The 27,006-nt window shown below is 37.0% G+C and overlaps 1 protein-coding gene across 1 annotated transcript in view; it reads left to right on the forward strand.

The window, feature by feature from the left end:
* Positions 1 to 19,312, forward strand: part of LOC145786944 (ephrin type-A receptor 4-B-like) — a 45,054-nt gene extending 25,742 nt beyond the window's left edge. Inside the window, exons 11-20 of the mRNA XM_082598692.1 lie at positions 3,778 to 3,868; positions 4,432 to 4,646; positions 5,086 to 5,279; positions 5,568 to 5,779; positions 6,748 to 6,998; positions 10,826 to 11,035; positions 13,489 to 13,638; positions 13,850 to 14,037; positions 14,450 to 14,704; positions 18,149 to 19,312. Coding sequence (XP_082454818.1) covers positions 3,778 to 3,868; positions 4,432 to 4,646; positions 5,086 to 5,279; positions 5,568 to 5,779; positions 6,748 to 6,998; positions 10,826 to 11,035; positions 13,489 to 13,638; positions 13,850 to 14,037; positions 14,450 to 14,704; positions 18,149 to 18,296 — 1,914 coding nt within the window. The 3' untranslated portion in view covers positions 18,297 to 19,312. The remainder of the gene's footprint in view (positions 1 to 3,777; positions 3,869 to 4,431; positions 4,647 to 5,085; positions 5,280 to 5,567; positions 5,780 to 6,747; positions 6,999 to 10,825; positions 11,036 to 13,488; positions 13,639 to 13,849; positions 14,038 to 14,449; positions 14,705 to 18,148) is intronic.
* Positions 19,313 to 27,006: the final 7,694 nt, after the last annotated feature.

The following is a 27,006-nucleotide window of genomic DNA, read 5'->3' on the forward strand; positions in this document are numbered from 1 at the left end:
ATAGGAGATGAAGGTGATAGGTTGCTCATGAAGAAAACTGGCAGCAAGTGATAAACCAACTAAACATGAAAAGATGATAGCTGCTACAGATCGTAAGGCGTTGATCTCATATCTTAACATATACAATTTTGAAAATTGAATGAGGCTGTTCACCAGGCATTAAATTAAATGATATGAGATGTTCTACTGGTGCAAATTAAGCTAAACTATCACAAGATGTATACAGTGACAATCTGCTTTTATTCCGACGTTTCGTCAATCAGACACGACTGACTTCTTCAGGGGGCTAGACCAGGTAGTGACTACCTGTCTAGCATGGAAAAACACAGGACATATTGCTGAAAACAACTAAACATGCAAAATGAAAATTCAACTTCTGGACAAAAACTTATCGCGCGCAAAGTTTGAAATAAGTTAAAAAAAAGGGGGGACTTAATTGCGATCAACAAGAAACTTAAATAACAACAAGATAGGAGAGTGAACGGCATGAGTCATGAATCGAGTTTTGTACGCACTACTGCCAGGGCCGTTGACAGGATTTCTCGGGCCCGGTACCCATTTATTTTCGGGCCCCCTTCATTGACAATGTTATGAATATAAAAGTTGTGTACAAAATTTTATTGATGTGCTGTTAAAATGAGGATGACACATGCCGTTCAATGTAGAAAATTAAGAGGAATATCATTTATATATTCTCAAAGATTTGTTGTATCCACGAATTTCCCCAACTGTGCAATTACGCATTAGGGATTTCTCCATAAACCGCAAAATCCCTGCTCTCAATCACGATCTTCGTCGATATGTTTAAAATTGTTGGAGTTTTCGACTGAAATTAATTCTTTGTAAAGTAGAGTAGCCGTAGGAGAGTAAAACATTTTTGGGGGGCGAAAATAATTTTCCCAAATTTTGTCTTTGCATATATATTTTCAAAAATACAAAATTATTCACAACCTCTGAGAGTCATCAACTTGGCCGTGTACGAAATACAAGCAAAAAAAACACGTATAACAGCAAAACAAGGCTGAACTTACTTTAATCTACGTTCATAGACCTGCCTGTGTCCCAATTAAATGAACCATCAAATTAAAACATTCTTATGTACCGTATCACAAAAAATATACAGTATATTAAGCCTAACTAGATTCAAAAAAATTTGAACTGAGACTTCAGCAATAACTGGATAACAATAATTGCTGAATATTCATGTCACCAGATTATATGAAAATCTCCAGCCCAACTTCAATAAAAGGCCTGACCAAAAGTAGCTCAATCTTTTCAATTCAAAGATAGTCCAAAGACTCAATATTTGTAAATTCGCATTGAAAAATACTAAAATGACAATCCGCTTCGGCCTACGTATCAAACCAGTAACATTACTTAATCCATGCTGCTTCAAATCCTACAGCCTGAAAAGAATTGGACAGTTTACCGTGCTATGTGCATCAAACTTCCACCTTTGAACAAAACTAGTTTTGATACCAAAAATATTGATATTATATTACAATATAATCATAGTCAATGTTTTTTCAGAAGATCATTACAAAGATAATCTTACTTCACAATGAAGCTGCTAGGCCTACTCAAATCACAAGCACTGAAGAAAAATGACTCCCAGATAATAGCTTCAAACTCAATCGTTGCCACAAAATACAGACCACATTACCAAAACATGACACAAAAATAGCACTGTTTACATTGCCTGATATATTAACTGCATGAATTGGATGACAAAACAACATAACATGTGTCTTTATATTTGATTGTTGTTGCTCTAATACTGTGTCATAGATAGTAAATAGCTGAGCATATCAACCCTGGGACTGGCAAAGAAAAACAGCAGTTTATACAAAAAAATTCAATACAGAAAACAGTTAAAATATAGCTCACAAAAACATGAAATTAAATCCAGGAAAATTCACAAGTTGTTTTCATTTAATATACTTTTTCACTTTGTACATAACTACAGTTAGTGGCCGGGATCAGTGCTCACAAAAGTGGTGTATACAGTATGTGGCCTCACAACTGTTGTTTATTAAAGTTTATAACAAATGCTTATTTTGTTTGACCATATCTAAAAATGATAAGCTATCTTTGTAGTATATAAGTCAAGTTTTGCGAGCATAGCATAACTCATGGTAAAATTGACTTATCCAATAATTGGATATTTTGCCCAAATATTTTTATAAACAACTACATTAGTGGGATATAGAGAAAAAACAAAAACTTCATAAGTTCACCAGAACCCAGCAAGGTTTCAAAATTCTACCAATGAAGGAATGTAGGCAAGTGTGACACTCTAATGAATATCTGTAATAAGCTTATCTCAGCTTGTCGAAGCATTATTTTGCATTTTTTTTGGCAAATACTGAATCGAAACTTATTCTGTCCAAATTTTAATGCCAAATATAAAAGTTTTCAAATTGTCGATACTCTGTTTTACATTCAAAGCAAAATGTTTTTTATACCAAATGCAACACTATAAAGTTACTAAACTGGTAGAATGTTGAAAACTTATGGTAAAAATTGATTTGTCCAAATAACTAGACATTTTTGCCCAAATGATTTTTATAATCAACAACATTAGTAGGATATTGAGAAAAAACAAAAAACCTCGTAAAGTTACCAGTACACAGTAGCCAAGGCTTTTACATCTTACCCATGAAGAAATGCAGCCTACAGCCCTACATGTTTGTGAATATCAGTAATAAGCTTACCTCTGTTTCCCAACTGTATTTTTACAGAGTGTTCTATTTTGCAGTTGTCGAATCGAAACTTATTCTGCCCAGATTGCAATACCACATGCAACAGTTTTCAAAGTCGGTGATAATACATTTACATTCATTGGAAAACATTAATGTACCGGTATCTCATAAATTTCAACAATTATGTAAAGTTTTTTAACTGGTGAGGCGTCGAAACATTGTGATAAGATTGATGTGCCCAAATAACTTGACATTTTTGCCCAAATTTGCGACATTTTTTTTCAGCGGGGAAACAACCGCCCCCCCCCCCCCTGCCCGCCCACCTCCTATGGCTATGATTTGCAAGTAGCTAGAAGTGATTAGGCTACCACCAAAAAATATATATATTCAAAATTAAAGAGTGGGTGAAGAAAAATATTTCGTGTTTTTGAAAAAAAAATCGTGGTTAGGGAAATCACTATACCCGGAAGGGGGCCCGGTACTTTACCATCTGACGCTGAAGTGGCTGTTTTAACCTCTGATGGCAATTCCTTTAGATCTGATTATATTAAGATCTTGATAATGTTTGAAGTCGCGGGGAATCTTTTAAATCCGGGCCCCCTAAATATTCCGGGCCCGGGTCCAAAAGTACCACCTAGACCCCCCTGTCAACGCCCCTGACTACTGCACAGTTTTACAATTTCATGCTGATTGTAAAACTGTGCAGTAGTGCGTACAAAACTCGATTCATGGCTCATGCCGTTCACTCTCCTATCTTGTTGTTATTTAAGTTTCTTGTTGATCGCAATTAAGTCCCCCCTTTTTTCTAACTTATTTCAAACTTTGCGCGCGATAAGTTTTTGTCCAGAAGTTGAATTTTCATTTTGCATGTTTAGTTGTTTTCAGCAATATGTCCTGTGTTTTGCCATGCTAGACAGGTAGTCACTACCTGGTCTAGCCCCCTGAAGAAGTCAGTCGTGTCTGATTGACGAAACGTCGAAATAAAAGAAGATTGTCACTGTATACATCTTGTGATAGTTTAGCTTAATTTGCACCAGTAGAACATGTCATATCATTTAATATACAATTTCCCAAGGTCTTTGCTGAGAACGCTGTCACCGACATCGCTTTGAAAGAAGGTGTTGATTCCAACCCTGGTGTGATTACAATCGAGACTGAACAAGCCGGTGAGATAGCATTACAGTTTTATATTTAAGGATTTTTAACTCTTTGCGTCTGCAATTTGGGTGGTAATGTACGCTACTCAGCTGAAATCAAATAGCGCACGAAGGTGAATATGAATTTTTAGTAATTATTGGAAAACTGCTATCACATTCATTGTCGTATCGTTGTTCTCAAGTTATAAAGACTTAGACGGTTATTTATATCTTGTAGCAGGTCTACACTTCTCAATAAAACGCACTTTGTTGTTAAACCACTTGTATGAGTTTTTACCGCCCCAGTAGTTCCAATGGATAAACTCAGTTTAACTAGAACAGTTTAACAGTTTAAGTAGAAGAAAGTTGTTGGAAAATCTGTTGGTGTAAAAATCATTCTGAAAAATTTTGGTTGAATGTTTGTTTTCATTTCTACATGTTGCAGTAGAAAATACAGTAAGTCCTCGTATAGCTTTAGGTAAAGCATTCATAATAACTGAATGTTGTTAGACGTTGAAAAAACGATGACACCTTAGTTGGTTGGATGTACTCACGTCGATCTGATAACTGACGCAATGTTGTCATTACTTCAGCCCCATCTAGGGTAGAAGAGGTCCATGTCACTCAAGTCGTCCCTGACTCTTTCCTGGTAACTTGGAACATACCAGGAGGTCGTGAACAGGGAGTGGAACTTTATCAAGTTCAAGTCACCGATGTTATCAAGCAAGAAATTGTGAAAAGAAACGAAACCACAGGAAGAAGTATCAGAATAATCAATTTGAAGGAAGGAACAGATTATATTGTCGAAGTAAGATAAGTTACTGTTGTGAAATTAAGAATGTGGTTGCACATCAACAATTTAAATAAAGTAACGTCAGGGCAAAATTAAAGAATCATTTAAAACAATGCAATTTGAGAATCACTCTCAATAAGATTACCCGAATGCGATGTAAATATTCGGAGTGAATCATAGCGTTTAAACTAAATACACTTGTCCATCGTTTTAAACAATAGGTCTATACCAGCTTGCTCCCTAGAAAATAGAATTCTCACTGTTGATTCAGTTAATGTGAATTCGATACTTCATCAAGATGTATGGACGTCGGACAACCTTCTATCATTCTCAATGAATTATGCTCTTGTTTGTTACTCACTCAACGATCAACACAAAGCAATTAAGTTGAGATTGCAGCTTTATGTAGTACAATATCAGTGTTTATGCAGCATAGCAACATATTTTGCCTCAGGTTCGAGCAAGATCTTCAGCAGGCTATGGTCCGTTTAGTCTTCCATCGAAGATTAAGACGAAGAAATTGGAAACAACGTTTCCTCCTCAGCAACTTCAAGAAAACACCATCAGCACATTCCAAATACTGATTGCTCTTGTTGTCGGGATTGTCCTCATTGTTGCTCTTGTCCTTGTGACTTTCTTTTGCAAGAGGTGAATATAAAAATGAATATTTTGTTGATTCAAAAACACTTGGGACGGAAAATGGTGTTTCCAGTTGACAAATATTTTTCCCTGAGTTTTCTCGATGCTGATGACGACGAGAAAAGCTGTTTGGTTAAGCATTGAAGTCCTATTTCCTTTAAAGTTTGGTTTTGCAGTGACATGTATTTTAAAGAGCTCTCATACAAAAAGACAGACAGCTTTGTTTGGCAAATTGATGCTGGGACCATCTGCATAGATGTTTTGCACGAGTATGACTCAAATGATTTTTATTTTTAGACGCAACCGAAGAAATAACCGAAGGTCTAAAATTGATTTGGAGAAATATCCCATGTTCAACACAAGCACCTTTCTCTCGAGTGGTAGCTACCCTAATAACCAGAAAACTTACATTGACCCCACTACTTATGAAGATCCCCAAAGGGCTGTGTTGGACTTTACAAAGGAAATAGATGCATCTTGTATTTCTATAGAGCAAGTAATAGGAGGAGGTGAGTCACTTTTGCAGTTGTTGTTGAGAAAGATGATATTTTTGCGGTAAGGATTTTTTTTATTATTTTCTTGAATTAACTCCACTTAATGCAAAGCAAAAAGACAAAATAACGTGCAGTTAACGTGTAGCACCGCTGAGCTGCAACGGCCTGTTTTGAAGTAAAACTTACGTTTTTTAAGTATAAGCTACTGTATAAGATGACTTTGTCGCTGATCTAATTTTGATGAAATGTGTTACTTTATGTCTAACAACATTGATTTAATATCGAAAAGTACGTTATGCCAATTAAAACGTTAAACATGTAAGCTTTGGTTTGTATTAAAAAACAATATCACAAAAACAAAGCAACTTTTGGGATAATGTCAATTTTAATGAAGCGGAAATATGTAAAGCACCCACTGCACTTTGCGATAATATCTTTCAATCATCATCATCATTTTCTCCTGCAAAAAGTAGTTTATAGAGACATTTCAGATTCTGTCTTAAGTCGTTAGTCGTTGATGTTTTAACAGATTAGATTTTAGCCATTGAATTTCCGTCTGTGCTTTTATCTTCCTCTGATTACTCGCTGTGAAATTTCAGCTGTGCATTATTATGTCTCTTGTTTTAAAGCTATATTTTTTTTAAACCGTAGATTTAACGTTGATGTCGGTAAAATTATTGCTGATCTTAATAATAATTTTATTGAAAAGAAAGACAAACTGCCAATTTTCGAAATTAATTTTTTTTTTTCTGCATTCTTTTGCTTGAATACTGAAAATTTTGGGTGTTCATCAGCATTATTACATTTTCTAGCAATATTTGCAAATGCAACGTTTATCAGATGGATAAGAAAATTAAACGAGAAACATACGACTTTTTTATTGCTTCACTGACATTTCGCGCAGCATGACAATGTATAAAATATCCTCTTTTACTTTATGAAAGGCTCAATTTTAATTTAAAAATTGGAAACTTTTTTTCAAGGTGAATTCGGTGAAGTGTGTCGAGGTCATATGATGCTACCTTCAACCAAAAAAGATCATGATGTCGCCATAAAGACACTGAAGACAGGATACAGCACTCAGCAGAAGTTAGATTTTCTTGGAGAAGCCTCAATCATGGGGCAGTTTGAACACCCAAACGTAATCCGACTGGAAGGGGTGGTTACTAGGAGTCGCCCTTTCATGATCATCACAGAATACATGGAGAATGGCTCGTTGGATAGCTTTTTAAGGGTATGAAGACGTATGGTGTTTTTGTTCAAACGCTTTGACATTTCCGTTTTGATTTAGGTCTACTTTGTCTGTTGAAACATCATTTTCGAAAGCAGGCTATCAAATTGAATACTACTGATGAAATTAAGTCTTTTGAAACTTTACAAGAATACACAGACTGCCTTGGGTACTGGGTACTGGGTAGCCTACACTGTTAGCCGATTTATAGTGTCATATTTATTAACGAATTTCACAAGTTTAACTTTTTTGTAGATGACTTGTTTCGTTTATACTGCCGCTTGCTGTTGCTGAGAAACACTCAACATTACCACAATTCGTCGTTGTAGCTGAATTTTAAACTAATATATGATTAAACACAAACAGACCGAACAGACCCGGTTTTCAAAAATTATTTTTTTTATTTTATTACAACACATCATAAACAGATCACTAATAAAAAATTGCAGTTAGCAAATCTGTCTTATTTTACATTGATTCAACGTCTACACACGTATCCATCAATACAAAAAGGGACTTATTTGCTGACTGGGTAATGTTGAAAATTCCTGAAGGAAATTGACATTACCAAATGGTTTTCCAACGTAGCCGAAAGAGAATGAAAAGCTTTTTTTCGTAAAATTTACGTAAAAAAGTACGCTACGCAATTTTTAACAATGTGGTTTCCTTAGAAAAATTCACTCCTGTCAGCACAAAATAATTAAAACTGATTTACTGTCTGACAGCGCAAGCTATCTGGAGACAAAATCTTGATCAGTTTCTAGAGCGACGTGTTGACAAATGTAGCCGAAATATCCCATGAAATTCATCTGGTTACTACAAAATATGAGCTCAAAAACGGTTATTACACTAGCCGACAAAAAAGAAAAAATTTTGTGGTGCCGAAGATTTTTCAACTGTTTTCAGCTAATTTGTGGTCGCTGATTTCGAAAATGTAGTCAGTTTTTGTCCATCAGATCTAGTTTTCTAGTTACGGTGATTCCACTGCATGAGTGAACTTGTGCATAAGGGCTATTCCGTGTCGATTCACACAGTCAAGAAATTCAACCTTTTGATTTTCTTTAAATTTTACACACCTTTTTACTATTCTATATGATGAACACTTGCAAAATTTGAGTGAAATATATTAAGCACGAGAGTTATGAACCATTTAGTTTGGGGGGGGTCTGCTAAGGGGGCACAATTTTTTTTTATTTTTGGCCATGTTTGAGGCCCTATTACTGCTAAACTAAATTAGGTAACAACCCAAGTTTTTTACAGGTGATAGTACTTCTTCCAAATATTGAAAAAACAACATCGTTTACTTTGTCACTCTAAAAGGTCAAAGGTCATAGACTCCCAAAGTTGGCCGTTTCCAGCTCTCGGTTAAATTTTTCAAAATTTGAAAAGCTCACCAAGACCCCATTTTTGATTGATTTTGGCTGAAATTTGGTGGAAGTGTTGTTTACAAGATTTTCTATGAACTGAAAAAATTTTAGTACAAAATATTAAATTGGTTGGGAGATATTTTATATGAAACATGGGTCAAAATGGAAAAAAAGCTAAAAGTGGAGTCCTTTTAATATCCCGGTTACCCATGACCCCAGAGAAAATTTGCACTGAAATTTTATCCACATATTCACTAAGATATGACAAGTCCACCATGTAAAATTGATCCATGGTTCTCAATGTTTTATAGAAAGTATGCGTCAAAGTAAATCCAATTGTGGCAACCCTTAAAAAACAGGAACAGGAAGTTCTTCACTGTGTACAAGTGTGTAGCACTGGCCTGATTGCTGAAGCTAGGTTTGGATATTGCAAGAAAGTCCTATTTTTCCTGTTTATGCCTTTTGTGTTTACTGCACAAAAACACCAGTCGCTATTATGATATTTTGGCTCATGCCACACCATTAGACTTTTTTTGTTTCGTCCATTGACGTAAATGTTCATTCAAAGTTTTGCAAACAATGTGGGGAGCCCAAGACTTATCTTGATCCCCAACTTCACTTTACAGTAGGAAAGTAAAGGTGTGGAGTCTGGAGGTGTTGTGTGTCCACGCCTTTACTACTGTTTACTTTAAAGTTTTCTTGCTTACTTTACTGTAAAGTGAAGTTGGGGATCAAGATAAGTCTTGGGCTCCCCACATTGTTTGCAAAACTTTGAAAGAACATTTACGTCAATGGACGAAACAAAAGAAGTCTAATGGTGTGGCATGAGCCAAAATATCATAATAGCGACTGGTGTTTTTGTGCAGTAAACACAAAAGGCATAAACAGGAAAAATAGGACTTTCTTGCAATATCCAAACCTAGCTTCAGCAATCAGGCCAGTGCTACACACTTGTACACAGTGAAGAACTTCCTGTTCCTGTTTTTTAAGGGTTGCCACAATTGGATTTACTTTGACGCATACTTTCTATAAAACATTGAGAACCATGGATCAATTTTACATGGTGGACTTGTCATATCTTAGTGAATATGTGGATAAAATTTCAGTGCAAATTTTCTCTGGGGTCATGGGTAACCGGGATATTAAAAGGACTCCACTTTTAGCTTTTTTTCCATTTTGACCCATGTTTCATATAAAATATCTCCCAACCAATTTAATATTTTGTACTAAAATTTTTTCAGTTCATAGAAAATCTTGTAAACAACACTTCCACCAAATTTCAGCCAAAATCAATCAAAAATGGGGTCTTGGTGAGCTTTTCAAATTTTGAAAAATTTTAACCGAGAGCTGGAAACGGCCAACTTTGGGAGTCTATGACCTTTGACCTTTTAGAGTGACAAAGTGAACGATGTTGTTTTTTCAATATTTAGAAGAAGTACTATCACCTGTAAAAAAATTGGGTTGTTACCTAATTTAGTTTAGCAGTAATAGGGCCTCAAACATGGCCAAAAATAAAAAAATTGTGCCCTCTCAGCAGACCCCCCAAACTAAATGGTTCATAACTCTCTCGCTTCTCAATATATTTCACTCAAATTTTGCAAGTGTTCATCATATAGAATAGTAAAAAGGTGTGTAAAATTTAAAGAAAATTGAAAGGTTGAATTTCTTGACTGTGTAAATCGACACGGAATGGCCCTTATGCACAAGTTCACTCATGCAGTGGAATCACTGTAACTTAAAAAGTTGACCTGATGGACAAAAACTGATTGCATTTTCGGATTCAGCGCCCCAAAGTTAGTCTAAATCAGTTCAAAAACCGTCGGCACCAAAAATTGTGTCGGCCAGTGTTATCAAAGAGATAATGGCTTGATTTAAGAAAGATACATCGGACAAAATTATCGGCTAAGGTCAATGTGCGATTAGTTTACGTGAGTTCATTGGTTTGTTAGTCGTCTAATATTTGTCAACTTGTGAGGGAAATAGTTACATTGTTGTTTACACTTTTCCGACAATCTCGGTAAAATCAAAGAAAAGTTAGATAAGTTAGAGTTATATGAGTTCACAGTGAATTACGCTGTTTTAGATATCATAACTTAGTCACGGTGAATCACTAAATTTGCCATCTTTTCCCTGAGCTATACGCTGTCTGCCGCCGTGGCATAAAAACACAATGTTCTTTGTAGCAACAAATCTGTATGATTGACTGCAATGCAACAAGAACTAGCAGACTAGCTTTTGCCACGTTCCACCTACAGAAAAAGTAATCAGAAAACGATTGCTTTATCATTATTTAATGATTGAGATAGCACAGGTTAAAAAAGTTTGAATATGTTTTCGTATAACCCTTTTCTGAAAGTATAGGCCTATTACGCAGCCAACATTTTTCTGTTGACAATACAGCTGTTGCGTTGACAGAACAACATGTACTATGACGTTGTTTTAATCATGTTTCTTTCATCACAGAAACACGACGGAGAGTTCACAGTGCTCCAGTTGGTCGGGATGTTGCGCAACATTGCTGCCGGAATGAAGTATTTGTCTGACATGGGTTACGTGCACAGGGACTTGGCTGCAAGGAACATACTGGTGAACGCCCAACTCGTTTGTAAAGTGTCGGATTTTGGTCTGAGCAGAGTCCTTGAGGAAGACGAAGATGCTACGTACACAACAAGAGTGAGTACAAAGTTTAAAATTATGAGATAATAAAGGTTTTCTTTGGAGTTACATCTGGTTTAAAATCGTCATCCATATGTATTGTAGCCGATGCAACCTTTGAAGAACGAGATGCTGAGCTGGTAAATATTACCACCGTTCTTACAGTATGTCGTGCAATGATACGCTTTGGAGTAGTCCTGGTTAAAATATTTATACAAAGACAAATCTTTGAAATTTGTTTAGCAATGATATAGTACGCATGATGCTCACTCAAGCGGAGTTTGCTTTGCGCGCAAATTGCAAGATTTCGAAGCTTGAAGAACAAAATGGAAAAACATATTCTACCTGTGCATTCAATGACAGCTAAAAAGATTAAAGCACTTTGTTTTAAACTGTTACGCTCTGCTCGCCACCCACCCAGAAAACGTTGCGTCTTTCACATCGTTTCAAAGTCGCTAGACACTGAAAAGCGTCAAGAGACTGGGTGATGAAAAGCGTCCTGCATTTCAACGTCGCTCGAAGTTGCTTGAAACTGAAACGACGCAAGAATTGCAACTTTTGCTGGCTGAGGCGTTACCTATTCTACCCAGCAACTCAGTCATATTATTTACATTTATTCATTTTATTCATTTTTTGATGTTATTTCGTTGTTGTTGTTCGTTATTTGTGCATTTACAGTTTGTGTATTATTTTGTTGTTTTGTTTTGGATATGGACAGCAGGCCTCGAAATTCGTTTTTGTTGACGGCGGACAAACGTGTCCGGTCTGAGCAGCTATCTCGGCGGACAAATTAAGTCTTACGGCGGACACACCAGTTTTAACGTCGATCGTCATACTTAATCCGTTTATCTTGATAAGTCTTCGCCATTTGAGAACCATAGCTACGGTTTAGGCTTTTTAAAATTTCAGCGAAGTCACTCTGAAAAGCTTTCATCGGACCAACGACGTGCGCTTGACGCCGTGTAGCTACTAAATATGATGATTGTTAAAAATTTAAATTCTATGGACTTTTTGTGTCTGATGCAAACAAATAATAAAAAAAATAATCCGCCGCATAACTGATTAACTTCCACCGAACGAGGTCGTGTGGCTTCTTGCGTCACAATGTTCTGGGCACGAGTCGGAAAACTTCTACACTAACGCGTAACGCTACTATTTTCTGATGTGCAAAGTTTCACTAGGCTTTTTTCTTTAGGTTTATTTTTGCGTGTCATGTGAGCGAAAGTGACGAAAAGAATAAATAAAACATTAGAAAAAGCACAATTATTTTTTCCCCTCTCCGTGATGCGGTCGCCTCTCCAAAATAGTATCAGTATTCCACAAGACCACGGCAGGCTCGGAGTTATAATCAGCGCAGTCAAGGCCATTCAAACATATGCGCATGATTAGAGCTTCAATAACATCGATCTTCAAAGACGTGCGCCAATCTCCACGAGATCACTGCTTGTCGTTAAGATACGTGATACCGAGATCTATTCCGTGTCTTTTCTCCAGACCGGCTAGTTGAGGGAAAAGCATAAATGCGAGCTCTTCTTTAGCGATAAAATATGCGATTTCAAACAATCTCTTAATTTGATTTTTTTTTTGTCACTCATATTGTCGATGGCCGGAAATTGATGGCTTGGGGTAAACGATGTGTTGTGATCTTTGACAGAGCTAATCCTTACATTCGTTGTTCCTTTAATATATGCGTCTATCACCACTAAAATTCCTAGTAGTAAGTTCATCGCCCTCATTCTCACTTTCAGAAATTTCCCTGGGCCTCTTCTTTCTTACTGTAATACCAAAACTTAAGTTTTGCGGCATCTTGCTGTAGTAGCCTATACTCTTATAATCTAACTTTGTAACCAACCTTGCCTTATCAATATTACTCGGAGATCAAAGCCAGACATTGTGACATAAGACTTGAACTAAGTTGCGCGTGATTAGTGTAGAAGTACCGATATTCCCATCAATTCTTAGCTAAGAATTCACCTCTGTTACGCTGATTCAATGTCATCAATCGTTGAAGCAACGTAAAATTCGAAAGTTTTTCTGCTTGAATGGAAGGTAAGAGATACAGTATTAACTTTGTCTAGATGCGCGCTTGGAATGCGATAATTTCGCATTCCCAGCGCAAATTATATTCTTGCAACAGTTGTTCGTGCTATGCAATGACGATTTGTATCGCCAGTTTCTGCGATATTTCTCGGCGGACAAATATGACCGATCTAGAGGGTACTTCCCGCGGACATCACATGCTGTGACGGCGGACATGTCCGCCGTGTCCGCCGTGAATTTCGAGGCCTGGGACAGCTTTGTCTGATGCAAATAAATTATTATTATTATTATTCAATAGACGTATTCTATCTAAAATAGCGCAGAACGTCATTGAGTCACTCATTGTCTTGTTTTGTTGACGTAAAGCGATGTTGCTAACATAAATGCAGATTTTCGTCGCGATTATATTTATATGTTTATTTGTTTTATAGGGAGGAAAAATACCCATTCGTTGGACCTCTCCAGAAGCGATTACGTATCGAAAGTTTACGTCTGCTAGTGACGTATGGAGCTTCGGCATTGTCATGTGGGAGGTGATGTCATACGGAGAGAGACCGTATTGGGGAATGTCCAACCAAGACGTAAGCTTAAGTGACATTATTTTTAATGGAAAACTGAAAAAGTTTGAAAACATTTCAAAAAAATAATTAATTTATATGTTGATTTAGTAGGCTAATATAATTTAAATTTATTATTTGTTATATAATTTTTTTTTATCAGATGGATATTATTTGTAACTACAGTATTTCTCTTGCATCCTATTCAAAGCATTAACAATTTTTTGATCTGAAGGTCATACAAGCTGTGGGGACCGGTTATCGACTTCCCGCTCCAATGGACTGTCCTCAAGTTCAACACCAACTTATGGTTGATTGCTGGAAGAAAAATCGAAACGAGCGACCGAAATTTTCTGCCATTGTGACGTCAATTGACAAAATGCTTCGTGATCCCTCTCTGCTCAAGGAGATTGCTGGGCAACAGTAAGAAAAACATTTTTCTGAAAAAAAATGTGCTAAAAATTAATTTATCACTCACTGCTTTGTGCTTACCTTAGAATACATGCTACATAGATTTATCCATCTCTGGGTACAGTATATATAGGTTGATATCTCAAAGTATTGAACATATTTCACTATTTTTGTCATGTTTTTGAGTTTTATTCCATTTGTACCAAAGTCGTTTAATGATTATTGCGTTATGCGTTTTGGTAGGCTTCTGTCATGTTTCAGGCAAGATCGTTAATTTGCAAAACTAAAACAACTTTGGTCTGCAGTACAGTAACATCAAAGCTAAAACTTAAAAATTGTGTATATTGTGTGCAAGTAGATTGTTAAAGTAGGCCACAAAGAATCTTTGCTATTTTTATGACTATTTTTTTTTCTTTTTCTCAAGGGACCGGAACAACGGTTGTCTTCTTCCAGAGGGAAGTTTTGCTCGCCTTTCCCGTCAAGACACTCCAGCGGAATCCATGCTGGCCGCTCCTTTGCTTCCTCCTCAATCCTTCAGCAACAAGGTTTCTTCCAGGAACTCAGCAGATATATCGTCTTTGGGAGATTGGTTGGCAAGTATTGGCTTAGGAAAGTACAAAGAGAATTTCATACAATGTGGATGCAGCACGCTGGAACAAATCCTTCGTCTGAAGCCAAGGTAACGGCGCAAATTTGTAAGAATAGTTTGCACTGACGACAAATTAAAGTTTTCTCGGCATTTAAATGTTTAAACAAGATGTAAATTGTCGAGATCATGATTCAGAAAAAGATTTTTCAGTCCGAGAGTAAATATCTTCACGAGCATTGAATGGATTTATAAAAAATAGTATCAACATATTTTCAGCTAGGTTAGCTTATGTGCAGTGGCGCCGGCAGGGGGGGGCAGGCAGGGCAGCTGCCCCCCCAATGTTTTGGGCATCATCTTTTTAATTCTTTTTTTTTTAATATTTGGATCCCAACCTCAAGTAATTCAACTCAAGTTGTAAGGGGGGTAAAAGCTCTCTCTTTTAAAAAAAGTATAGAAAACCTTGATGACTAAATTGTACAGTAGATAAAAAGATTTTCTACAGAAGCAAAGATATAGACTTTTTAAAGTTTTAACTAACGTCACATTGATGTAGAAAAATAACAACCTGTTAAATTTTTGATATCTCACACTCCCATGACATCTTCCGCGCGCATTTTGGCATTGGTTGCTTGCAGTGATTCTTTCACTTAAACAAAACGTTTTGTTTCAGCAGTTTTGAGTTGTTCGATTCTTAAGTTGTAAAGGAGACTCAATTTCTCCAATATTTATCATTTATGTTTCTTCTTTAATCTCAGCAGAGTATAAAACTTGTAAAAGTTTTTCATCCATACGACGTCATGAATGAAATTATATCTCAAATCGGCGTAATGACGTGACATCATCTAAACATTTTACCGAAAAATAAATTAACAAATTCGATCGTCAAAAGTGGTTTGGTGGTGGTAAATATTACGTAATGAAAAAAATGTGATAAGGTTGGAAGACATGACGTCATGTATTTTCAATACAAATTGAAGTTTAAAATTTATTCTTTTGTTCATAGTCGTAATCCACCTTCAAAGCGGTACTACAAAGAACAATTTTCGATAAGGGGGGCATCAAGAATAAGTCGACATGACTTTTAACCCTTAGAAGGTTGGGCTCCTGGAGTCTTGCTCAGTTTGGGGGGGGACTGTCGATTCTTCTTATGCTTTAGGAGTGATAGGCCTATCTCTGTTATTTTGGCACGGTTTTAAAGTTTACGATTCACTTTGTAAAAGTATTCACGCTGAGCATATCCGAAAATTAAAACTATGTAGATTTTAGAACTGCTCATAGACGTTGAAATGTTGAGGTCACTTATGAGTGTAATTTGTAGCGTGAGTTTACACATTATTTTTTGGTAGAGTAGGCTAATGAATAACGTGCATTGTAATGTTGTGATTAATTTTTTTTACATTATTTTACATACAGCCAATGCCCTTCACGCTGTGAAACAGTTAGGATTAACGAGACATGGGCCAAATTAATTTCATCCAGCTGGTGGAAAAATGTTTCACAATAGAATATGAAATATTTCAGAGGATGTGCTGAGAAATGCCTTACATCTTTCAATTTATAACCTTTATTCGCTCAAAATTTCAGCTCAATAGAGGTGAATAAAAATTAGGAAAAGTCAAGAAATCTCGTAGGCGCAGCCTCAGTGGTTTTAGAGATACAACTGTTGATACAAAAAAGTTGAATTGACAGCCCCCCTCCCCCAACCTTCAAAGGGTTTGCATTGAGTCAACAGATCTGTGCCTTAAAGTTTACGTCAGCTCCGGAGATCAGTAAAATATAAGGTTGTCATCTTCGGTGCAACAAGACCATTGATTGATTGGTTTAGTGAGGATTCGTAGTCCCATTGCTTTCATTTTGAGTGATCATACTGATTTTCAATTTATTCCTACAAGACGTTACGTAATGAAAAAATATATAACTAAGGTTGGAAGACATTACGTCATATCTTTTCAATTCAAAATGAAGTTTAAAATTTATTCTTTTGTTCATAGTCGTAATCCTCCTTCAAAGCGGTATTACAAAGAACAATTTTCGATAAAGGGGGCATCAAGAATATGTCGACATGACTTTTAAGGTTTACGTCAGCTCCGGAGATCAGTAAAATATAAGGTTCTTATTATCGTGATTGTAAGCCGCGGGAAATTTTTTCTCTAAAAAACAGATTCCCGGGAAGGTAAACATTTTTTCCAGCCCTGGTAGAAAACAAGAGAAATTAAATAATATACCACTGTCTTGCACCAGTGGCGTAGCCAAGGAAAGGGGGATCGGGGGTTTCAACCTTTCAAATTGAATTTACGGATGTTAACACATTGTTACAAGAAAAGCTTTAGCCTATGATGTAATTTCTCGTCAAACTGTGCAAGGATGCAAGCCATCTGCAACTGCTGAGATCGCTTGTTCGATCTAGATTAACATCTAAACAGCTATTCGTTATACAAAACTTGAATATATCAGAAATAGCCTAAAGTAACTTCATTGTCTCAAAGCTTTTTGTTTGGCACTCATCAAGATGTATGACCTCTATGACATGTTTCTCGGCAGCCGATTTGTAGCAAGAATTGACAGCGATAGACACCGTGTTTCGCCCATGAGGCTGGGCTCGTCAGTATCGCACCACTAATTCTGCCACAAAGGTATTCGACCACCGCTTTACCAGTCAGTTTAACTCTTATGACCTCTATGACGTTACATTTTCTAAACTTTGGGTTGACTTCAGAGCATAAAAGTTAGTGACTTACCGGAATAAGATCGTTTTTTGAATCAACCAAGGAGAAAATTGATAAATAATAAAACTGTAATAATCTCGCAAAAAAAAGCAATCAACCTATGTCTCTAAAACAAAGTTTGCCTAGTTTTAAACTAAACTGCATTAAAAGAGCGAGTTTTGCCAGTACCAAACATTCAAATATCTCAGTCTGGAATTAGCAACAAGAAAACATAGAGACTTAGCTTTATTTCCGAAAAATGCCGAAGAAAACGTGATCTTATCCTTTTGCTATGCCACCGGACAGCACCATTTTACAGAAATATTTATACCCACAATTTTGTTGAAAATGCTCTCAGAATGCACCAAACTGAAAGTAATTTTTCAAAATTTTCTGGGGGAGGCCCCCCAGACCCCCGCCGCTATGTGTCGCCTTCGGCGAGCACGCCATCGGGCTTCGCCCGCCGGCTGTCAACACCCCCCTTTTCAAAATTTTTGACTACGCTACTGTCTTGCACTGTCCATTTTTTGCCCCCCCATTGTTGAAGGTCTGGCGGCGCCACTGCTTATGTGACAATAGTGAATTTTGGCTTATGTAAAAAAATACTGAAAAGATGGTAAGGATAGACAAAATCGCGCCTATCAAATGATAGACCATCAATTGTAAAGGCCCAAAATATGGACCGCAGTAGACTTATCTTGTTGAATGATTAATACGAAGACAAGTTGCTGTGCCATGGATTGGAAGTGTAAAAGTTTCTTGTTTGGGATATGAAAAGTTTTAGTTTTTTCCTTCAAAACATTTCATGTTTGCTGTTCATTTATTTCAGTGATTTGGAAAAGATTGGAATAACAGATATAAATCATCAAAACACTCTGCTGGAAAGTGTCTATTCTTTGAGGCGAAGCAATGAGTACTACCACAGCAAAGATCCACCTCAGTACGGAGAGGAACTAGTGACCGGAATTCCTGTTTGAAATAAAAGGAATCGCAATTTTTATGACATCTTTGATGACAAAAATTGTAGGCCTTGATGTGGATTTGAAGCGACTGGGATGTGGTGATGTTGCAGCGTCATTTTTCACTGCACCTGAAAAAAACACTAAAACGAAATAATGTCTCTTGCCTTTGTCTTGTGTTTAATTTTGAAGCAGAAGTAATTTTCAAGGAGCTATCATTTGATAAATTGTGATGTATCGATTGTCCACTACATCAACCTTCGTTAAAAAGAATTACAGTAGCCTAGCTTACATAAGTTAGTTTTTACAACTCTTTACAAAACATAAGCTACGGTCTTGTTTTGCCTTTTGTAATCTGATCTTGATTGTGTGACAACAGTATTCTTCTCACTTGAGGAAGAAATAATATTATAATGTCTTACTTTTCTGCTTTTTGAAGGAAAAAATCAAGGGTCCTTTTGCTGGCGAATGTTTCCCTCTTTCCGCTGTGCGGTGCAAATGTGTGGATAGATAACGGCAATAACTTTGAGTGCAAAAACTTTATTTATTTCCTATGTATTTGCCTTTTTGCTATTTTGTATGATTTCGTTTTGCTAGGGTTTGGTACTGAATCGAATTCTATTGTACAAAATCGAGTTGTTTTTACCTATTTTCATATTTTGTTGCATCGTAAACCTTTAAAACTTGTAATAAATTAACAAATGTATCTGCAAACTTTTTGCGGGTTATCGGCTATTCTAGGCTTCTGGCGTTTGTGAGTGTTTGCCTTCGATATTTTTAGGTTCAATTATAAAAGAAATTCCCACACGAAGTGCTTAGCAGTAGCCAACACGCCATTGTTACGTAAATGTTAAAAACATGTTATTTTAAAAGAAATGCTGCTCTTTTACAAACGAATTTCTGTAAGTGGGTTTAACCTACTGGTGTAACTCATTGGTTAAAAAAATAATTTAAACCATTTGTGGGCGTACCGTATTTTATTTCTTTACGTTGGCTTATCGAAATATTGCCACTGTGCTTTAAAAATAAACATTTTCTCAAATTTTAGTATTGTTGCTGATTTTTGCCGTGCCTCTAGTGCAGTGGTTCTCAACCAGAGCCCAGATATATGCGGATCTTGAACAATCTGCTGTTATTGAGTTGTTAACTTGATAAAAGTTTGCATCCAAAAATCTTCATTCAATAGAGAATCATCGTGGACGATGAAACTTAAATCGTCTCATTTATTCGTAGGGTTGCCAGATGTTCACTATTTTAGTGAACAAATCACTATTTTAAGAAAATGTTCACTGTAAACTATTTTGCTAATAGTGATAGTGAACATGTTCACTATTTTGACAATTAATTTTTGTCTACAATTCTGTCAATATATTTTAGCCAATAGCCATGGATTAACCAGTGACTACACTTCTGCTGCTTAGAGAGTAAAAGCATATGAGTCTGGTGCTTTGAGGAAAAACCCCTCATATGCTACCCCAGTGTAATTCCGCCAAAGCCAGGCTTGGCCAGCACGAAGTCCAACAGTGGAGTGTACACTGTAGTGTACAGCCTAGGTAGCTGACAAACTGAAAGCCACTAGCCTGAGCAACTAACAGCCTAGAAGTTTGGCCATTTAACTGTTTGTTTATAGACTGTGTAGGCCAGCTACTCAATCATGTGTGATGTGGCTAATAAGTTAAGATCATCGCTGGAAAAGTGGACTAACTCCTTTCAGAAAGAAACTGCACCTAAATTGTTAAAATTTGTCCAGTATGCAATGTCTCCCTGTATCTAATGCCAGTGTTGAGAGAATTTTCAGTGTTATGGGTAACAGATGAGCAAAACCAGTGGGGTACCAAGGGGGGGGGGGGTTGGGGGTCACAACCCCCCCCCCCCTTTGTCACGCGTGTGACATCATGATATTGAGAATGATGCTTTCAATCTCTATGCCTCAAAACAAAGTTTGCCTAATTTTAAACGAAACTGCATTAAAAGAACGAGTTTTGCCAATACCAAACATTCAAATATCTCAGCTGGGAATGAGCAACAAGAAAACATAGAGACTTAGCTTTATTACCGAAAAATGCCCAAGAAAACATGATCTTATCTTTTTGATATGCCACCGGACAGCACCATTTTAGAGGAATATTTATACCCATATTTTTTGTTGAAAATGCTCTCAGAATGCACCAAATTCAAGGTAATTTTTCAAAATTTTCTGGGGGAGGTCATCCAGACCCCCCGCCGGTCGGGCTTGGCCCGACGGCCGTCAAAACCCCCCCTTTCAAATTCCTGGCTACGCCACTGAGCGAAACCGTTTAGCTGTTTATTCTGTTAAAAGTGAATTGTGTGTATTCTTTAACATATATACCTTTTAGCTACCGTACTTAGAATTTAAAGAACAAATTTCTGCAAACAAACCTTTATTGAAGGCAGCACAGTCGCATGAAAAGTATGTTAAGTAAACTACAAAAGCAAGTAGGAGTGTTCTAATTAGCGCTTCTAATCGTGGGTCTCTTTTCTTGCCATTTTAGCATCAGTAGGTATATGCTGTGTACACTGCAAGATACTAGCTAGCCAATTACCTGGATTCAACCTGTGATAAGTAGAGCACTATAGCCTACAGTACTTGCTAAAGAAGATCAAGAAAGTAAAATTTTATTAAATTTCATCTGTGGTATCACTTATGAACCAAATTGTTGTGTCAGACAACATCACATATTGTATTGCAACAATTTTTGCATATTATTTATGCAATAATTCTTTACATATTTGGGCGTGGTTGCACTCATTTAGGCGTGTGGCATGCGTTAGAGGGTGCAATTGCGCGTATTTTGGGCTTTGGCGTGTGTTTGAGACAGTGGCGTAGCCAAGAAGGGGGTTTTGGGGGTTACAACCCCCCTTTGCCACGCGTGTGACGTCATGATATTGAGAATGATGCTTTCAGTCTCTATATCTTTAAAACAAAGTGTGCCTAATTTTAAACGACACTGCATAAAAGAGCAAGTTTTACCAATACGAAACATTCAAATACGGTATCTCAGCCAGAAATTAGCAACAAGAAAACATAGAGACATAGCTCTATTACCGAAAAATGCCCAAGAAAACATGATCTTATCCTTTTGCTATGCCACCAGACAGCACCATTTTACAGGAATATTTATACCCAAATTTTTGTTGAAAATGCTCTCAGAATGTACCAAATTCAAAGTAATTTTTCAAAATTTTCTGGGGGAGGCCCCCAGACCCCCCACCACTGGGTGTCGCGCCACTGGGCTTCGCCCGCCGGCCGTTAACCCCCCCCTTCACAATTCCTAGCTACGCCACTGCTTTGAGAACTTTGAGGATGCGGTCGCGCGCTTTCAAAATGTTCACTATTTTGAGGAAAAAAATCTGGCAACCCTATTTATTCGTCGAAAAAAAACACGGCCAAAAATGGTAACAGAAAACATGATCGACCTGTAACTAAGCCAAACAAGAAGAGAGAGGAAAAATCTACCGAAATTATCAGTAGGGCGCAGCGCGCCACGACGCCAAAACCTTCAGCTAGAATCTAAAAGGCGCGCAGGTCAATTAAAAAATCGGGATATTTACTACGTCGACAACGCGTAATGTAGCGGACGTCGAGTTGTCTGGAGCATCCGCCCATACCTAGCTGTGACTGCTACAACAACATCCATTTCCGAGTACAAGCATGGTAAGTTAGTGGGGATGATCTGAGAATGATAACACTTTTCTACTAGTATGAGTTCATTGCAAAAAAAAAAAAAAACTTCCAGATCCAAAACGTTGCAGCCAAGTAATGCTTAACTTGATTACTGTATAACAGAATGAAATGAACTGAATCGAAATCATGATTCAGAACATAAAATTAAACCACAACCATAACTGAACGGACACCGTGACTTTCAAAAAAGGAATCCGTGGTGAACTGACTGAAAATAATGCTCCACCCAGTGCCGGTCTTCGGGGTGTGCAAACCGTGCAATCGCACAGGGCCCGCAAATTAGGGGGCCCGCAATTTACTCAGAAAATGCAGTAATTTTGTCATTACCAATGGAAAAATTCAACAAGTTAATTCAACAAAGAAATTAGCAACAAGGAGACTCAACGGGTGCAACCTATTTCGTCCCCTGAACATTTTGTACCCTGAAAAGATCGAGAAAAAAAAACAGAGCCGAAGTTGCTGATCGGAGTTGCCGCAAACATTTCAAAATTTCTCTCGATCTTTTCAGGGGACAAAATAGGTCGAAATTTGATTTTGTTACTCCGATTTCAGGGTACGAAATCGGGGTACGAATTTTTCAGGGGACGAAATAGGTTGCATCCAGACTCAACATAGAGACATAGCTTTATTTCCGGAAAATGCCAAAGAAAGCATGATCTTATCCTTTTGCTATGCCACCGACAGCACCATTTTACAGTAATATTTATACCCAAATTTTTGTTGAACATGCTCTCAAAATGCCCCAACTTCAAAGTAAATTTTCAAAATTTTCTGGGGGAGGCCCCTCAGACCCCCCACCCCTTGGTGTCCCTCCGACCGTCAAATCACCCCCCTCCCCTTTAAAAATATCTAGTTACGCCACTGAATTGGATCATTGTCATTGGGGCCCGCAAAGCATATTTCGCACAGGGCCCGAAATACCCTAAGACCGGAAAAACCATAGCCTACTGATTTTAGTTTCACCCTGGACTGTTGATTTAAGGGAAACTCAATGTGATTAGAATGCTCCAAGCAATGCGGCAGATGCACAACGCTAAAAAGACGAAAAACTAGGTAGGCTTTATGTGTATCAAGATGCCGATTGCAAGAGAACGCACGCTTACTGTTAGCGTTTCAAATCCCTATAAACGGCACAAATTCTTAAAGAAACAATCATTAATCAATCATTTTATTTTTCGTTATTAACGCGTCCGGGACGAAAAAGATAGCCTACTACTAACTACAAAAGTCGATATAGACCAGGGGTTCTTAAACTGGGGTCCGTGTGCCCCCAAGGGGTTCATGCACTAGTTTTAGGGGTCCATGAAGGCCCAATAGAAATCTTACTGTATAATTTCAAAAATGGAATAAATTTTTCAAAAGAAAAGAGATTAAGTTCAAACAACGCTGATGAATTTTCTCAGGTCATCGTTACATTACTTTTTACATCGCCATGCACTAATAGTATCGAAAATTTTCCCAACAAATTTGAAAGAAATTTTGTCTGGTAGTGTGAAAATCGTTAACTTTATCAGAGCTCGTGCTTTGAACCATCGAATATTCAAGAGGTAATGTCAAAAAATGGGAGCGGAACATGAAGTTCTTTATCATACAGAAGTTGTTTGTAATGGAGTTTTAGGCTTGCAGTTTTTAATGCTCTACCATCTTCTCTGCACACAGACATGTGCAGACATTTGAAAGCATTGCAAAACTCTTTCAAAGGTTACTGCTTAGCCGCAGAGGATATTAAAAATACAGCATGGTTACGTTACCCTTTCCTCGTTGAACTGGAATCTATCAGTGATGAGGACCTTGCAAAAAATGAGTTCATTGAACTAAGGGGAATGGAATCATTAAGAATGTCTTTCAATTCGAAAAGTATTGGCGATTTTTGGAGTTCGTTGACGCAAGCATATCCTCTATTGGTAAAAAGAGCCATGGCTGCTTTAATCCCTTTTGCGACTACATAGCCTATTTCTGTGAGTCAGGATTTTCATCCTTGGTAACTATCAAAACAAAGAGTCGAAACCGGTTGGATGCAAAGGATGACATGCGTGTTGCCCTATCAAAGACGAAGTCACAATTTCATGTTCTTGTTGAAAACAAACAGCAGCATCCTTCACATTAATGAAATTAAATCGAAGATATTGAAAAACAATCTGCACTCGCTATTTCTTAAATTTAATAAAACATAAATTTTGTTACCAATTCATTTTAATTTTATTGCGTTGAGTCCAATTCATGCTGATCAAAAAGTTTTTTGGACTAGGCAACAAAGGGGGTCCACGCAAACCAAATTTTTTTTAAGAGGTCCGCGTTAAAAAAAATTAAGAACCCCTGATATAGACCTACCAGCACGTTAATGAACGGGAAAAGGTGGCAAAACCTCGAGGTTTAAAACATGCCTGAACAGAAAATCATGCAGTACGGTAGGCTATATGTCTGTAGTTAGCACGGCCACAAAACCCAAGAAACAACAGCCAAAAATAAAACAAAAACAGAGAGAAGCACACATGTAGTAGGTGTTCCAGACAATTGTTCACCTAATCAAACGTCATATAAAAACCGTTCAAGTCTACTGAATCTTACGTCATGGAAATTCCTAAAACATGAGCCAAAATTGCACCATCGTTCGTAAGACTTGTGTCAAACCTGTTTAAACCTGTTTCAGTTGAAACCTGTTTAAACATGAAATATTGCGTCACACTACTGCTGACGTGCCTTTGAGTTATCACAAAGTTTTCTGATTCATTCTCGAAGTTGTTTGTTGGAAGTCGGTCGCACATTTAACTGGTTTATTTGGTGCTTGCTAGCTGGACAAATTCTCCGTCTTTTATCCAAGTAATCTGTATCGTAGTGACAGTTTTTAGAGGTGTAAGGCGTTGCATCTCGATTTCGATAGCCGCGGGCTAATTTTACAGGAATACACTTATTGAATAGACGTTTCAAGGAGTGTTTCTTTTTCGGTCGATACATACAGACGAACGGATTCGGGAATCTTATGTTACAATTTTCCCACGAAGAGATTATGGTTTACCGCTGTGACCAGTAGGCCTACCGGTAATGAATGACAGCCAAATGGAAAGTGTCCTGGATTGAATTTGCCAGAATGCCAGCTCCAATATTGATGTGGATGAGCAGTCATAATAATAATAATAGGATGAATCTACATGTAACACTGCAAAAACAACGCAACGTAATAAACCCTACAGCAGGTACCAGAACGCACTGAAAGATGAAGTCAGGCCGATTTTACATGACTTGAAGTGATTTGAAGTTATTTTGTTGCAGGTGCAACTTTTTAGTTGGGAACCTCTTAGATGTTTATTCTGTCAGACAGCAGAACAGAAAAATAACTCCAAAAAAAATGTATCCTAACAAAATTTTAGTAGTTATCAGTTATCTGGTTTTCTTCAGGTGGGCATTCACTACTTGCGTAATGTTATGTCTTCTGAATACTATTTCAAGTCTACATTTTATATTCACTACAACAGTATTTTGTATATTGTTTGATGTAGCCTGCATGGTGTTGTATTAGTATGATATTTTGTGTGTTGATTGTTAAAAATTTGAATTCTTTTGACTGTGTCTGATGCAAATAAATAATAAAAAGCAAATAAAAAATAAACTACAGTAGGCTACTTTTTGTAACAATTTTGGAACAGCGAAACATTTGGCTACTTTTTGCATGAACGTCCGCGTTTTGATGCCTCTACCTTTTCTAGACCTCTGCTATGAATGTTAGGCATATATTGATTTTTCGTTGTGATGGTCAGAAATAAAAACAAACTGAACCTAAACTTGTGCTCTTTTTTACATGATTCTCTGGCAACCCTAGAATGAATTGTGATCTGAATCTGATCCGAACTTCTGAACAGGGTTGCCAGATAGCCTTTTTTTAGGCCAAATTCCAGAAAACTGGCCTTTTTAAATTGCAGTTGGCCTGAAAAAATTGATGCAAATAAGGCCAGAAAATCTGGCCTTATTTGGCCCTTTTTATGGCTGCAAGTTTTGACCGGTTTAAAAAGTATTATTTTAAGGAAATTCAATTTCAATTGTAATATAAAAGTATCACTTATCATCACTTAGAGCCTGACCTATATTCGTTTTAATTTTAATTAGTGAGTAGAGAATGTGTTAGCGGTGGACAGGACGGTTCTATTAAGTTGCACCCGCCGTAAACCGTAAAGTATACACTTGCCTTGTTTGTTAATGTGATGTGTTTGCATTCCGTTTGTGCAATCTTGTCGTATTTTGTTTGCTGCTAAATAATTTCAAAACCGAGTATTAGTTTTAGTTCTTATGACATCTTAAACGTATTGATTTCGTACTGGGTTGGTCTGTGAATAAGTTTATTATAAAAGCCTACGACAACACATTTCACTGACTGTTGAACACTCCACGTTTACTTCTGATCCGGTTTGCAATACGCAAAATGCTACAGAACGACAGGGAATCTTTGCATTCGTTTATTTTTGATTTTTTAGATTCGTGGTTTTAAACTTCTATACATCAAATAAGTTTTGATGTGAGTGAAGGCTATATCTTATATTGTTATTGCAAAATTGAATTTTATATATTCTTTAGTTGATACAAACAGTGTTTTATTTTAATAATTCTTCTGTAGTCATGTATGATAGCACTGAAAATAGTTTCCAATCCTGTAGTTGTAGACATCCCTGGTACATACACTCAATAAGACAAATTCATGCTTATTGCTTAGCTAGATGTTCGGAATAGCACTGTTCATGAATTGAAGTAATAATGGTTTCTAGTTTATCTGCTACTACAGTAATTTTTCATTAATCAAATTATGCAAACGAACCGGTCATTATGCTCTGACAGTGCTAAATTATTATCTGTCATATTTGATCGTAAAATGGCATTTTCAAAAAATTATTTCAATTAAGTTGTTAGCGTTTATTTAGCCTTAGAAGTAAATAAAAAATTTGGCCTTTTTTTGGCCTTATTTTGTAATGGATTTGGCCTTACTATAGCTTGAGTATCTGGCAACCCTGCTTCTGAATCTGATCTTTTCACAGC

Source organism: Aplidium turbinatum, chromosome 2 (assembly GCF_918807975.1).
Source record: "Aplidium turbinatum chromosome 2, kaAplTurb1.1, whole genome shotgun sequence".
NCBI lineage: Eukaryota > Metazoa > Chordata > Ascidiacea > Aplousobranchia > Polyclinidae > Aplidium > Aplidium turbinatum.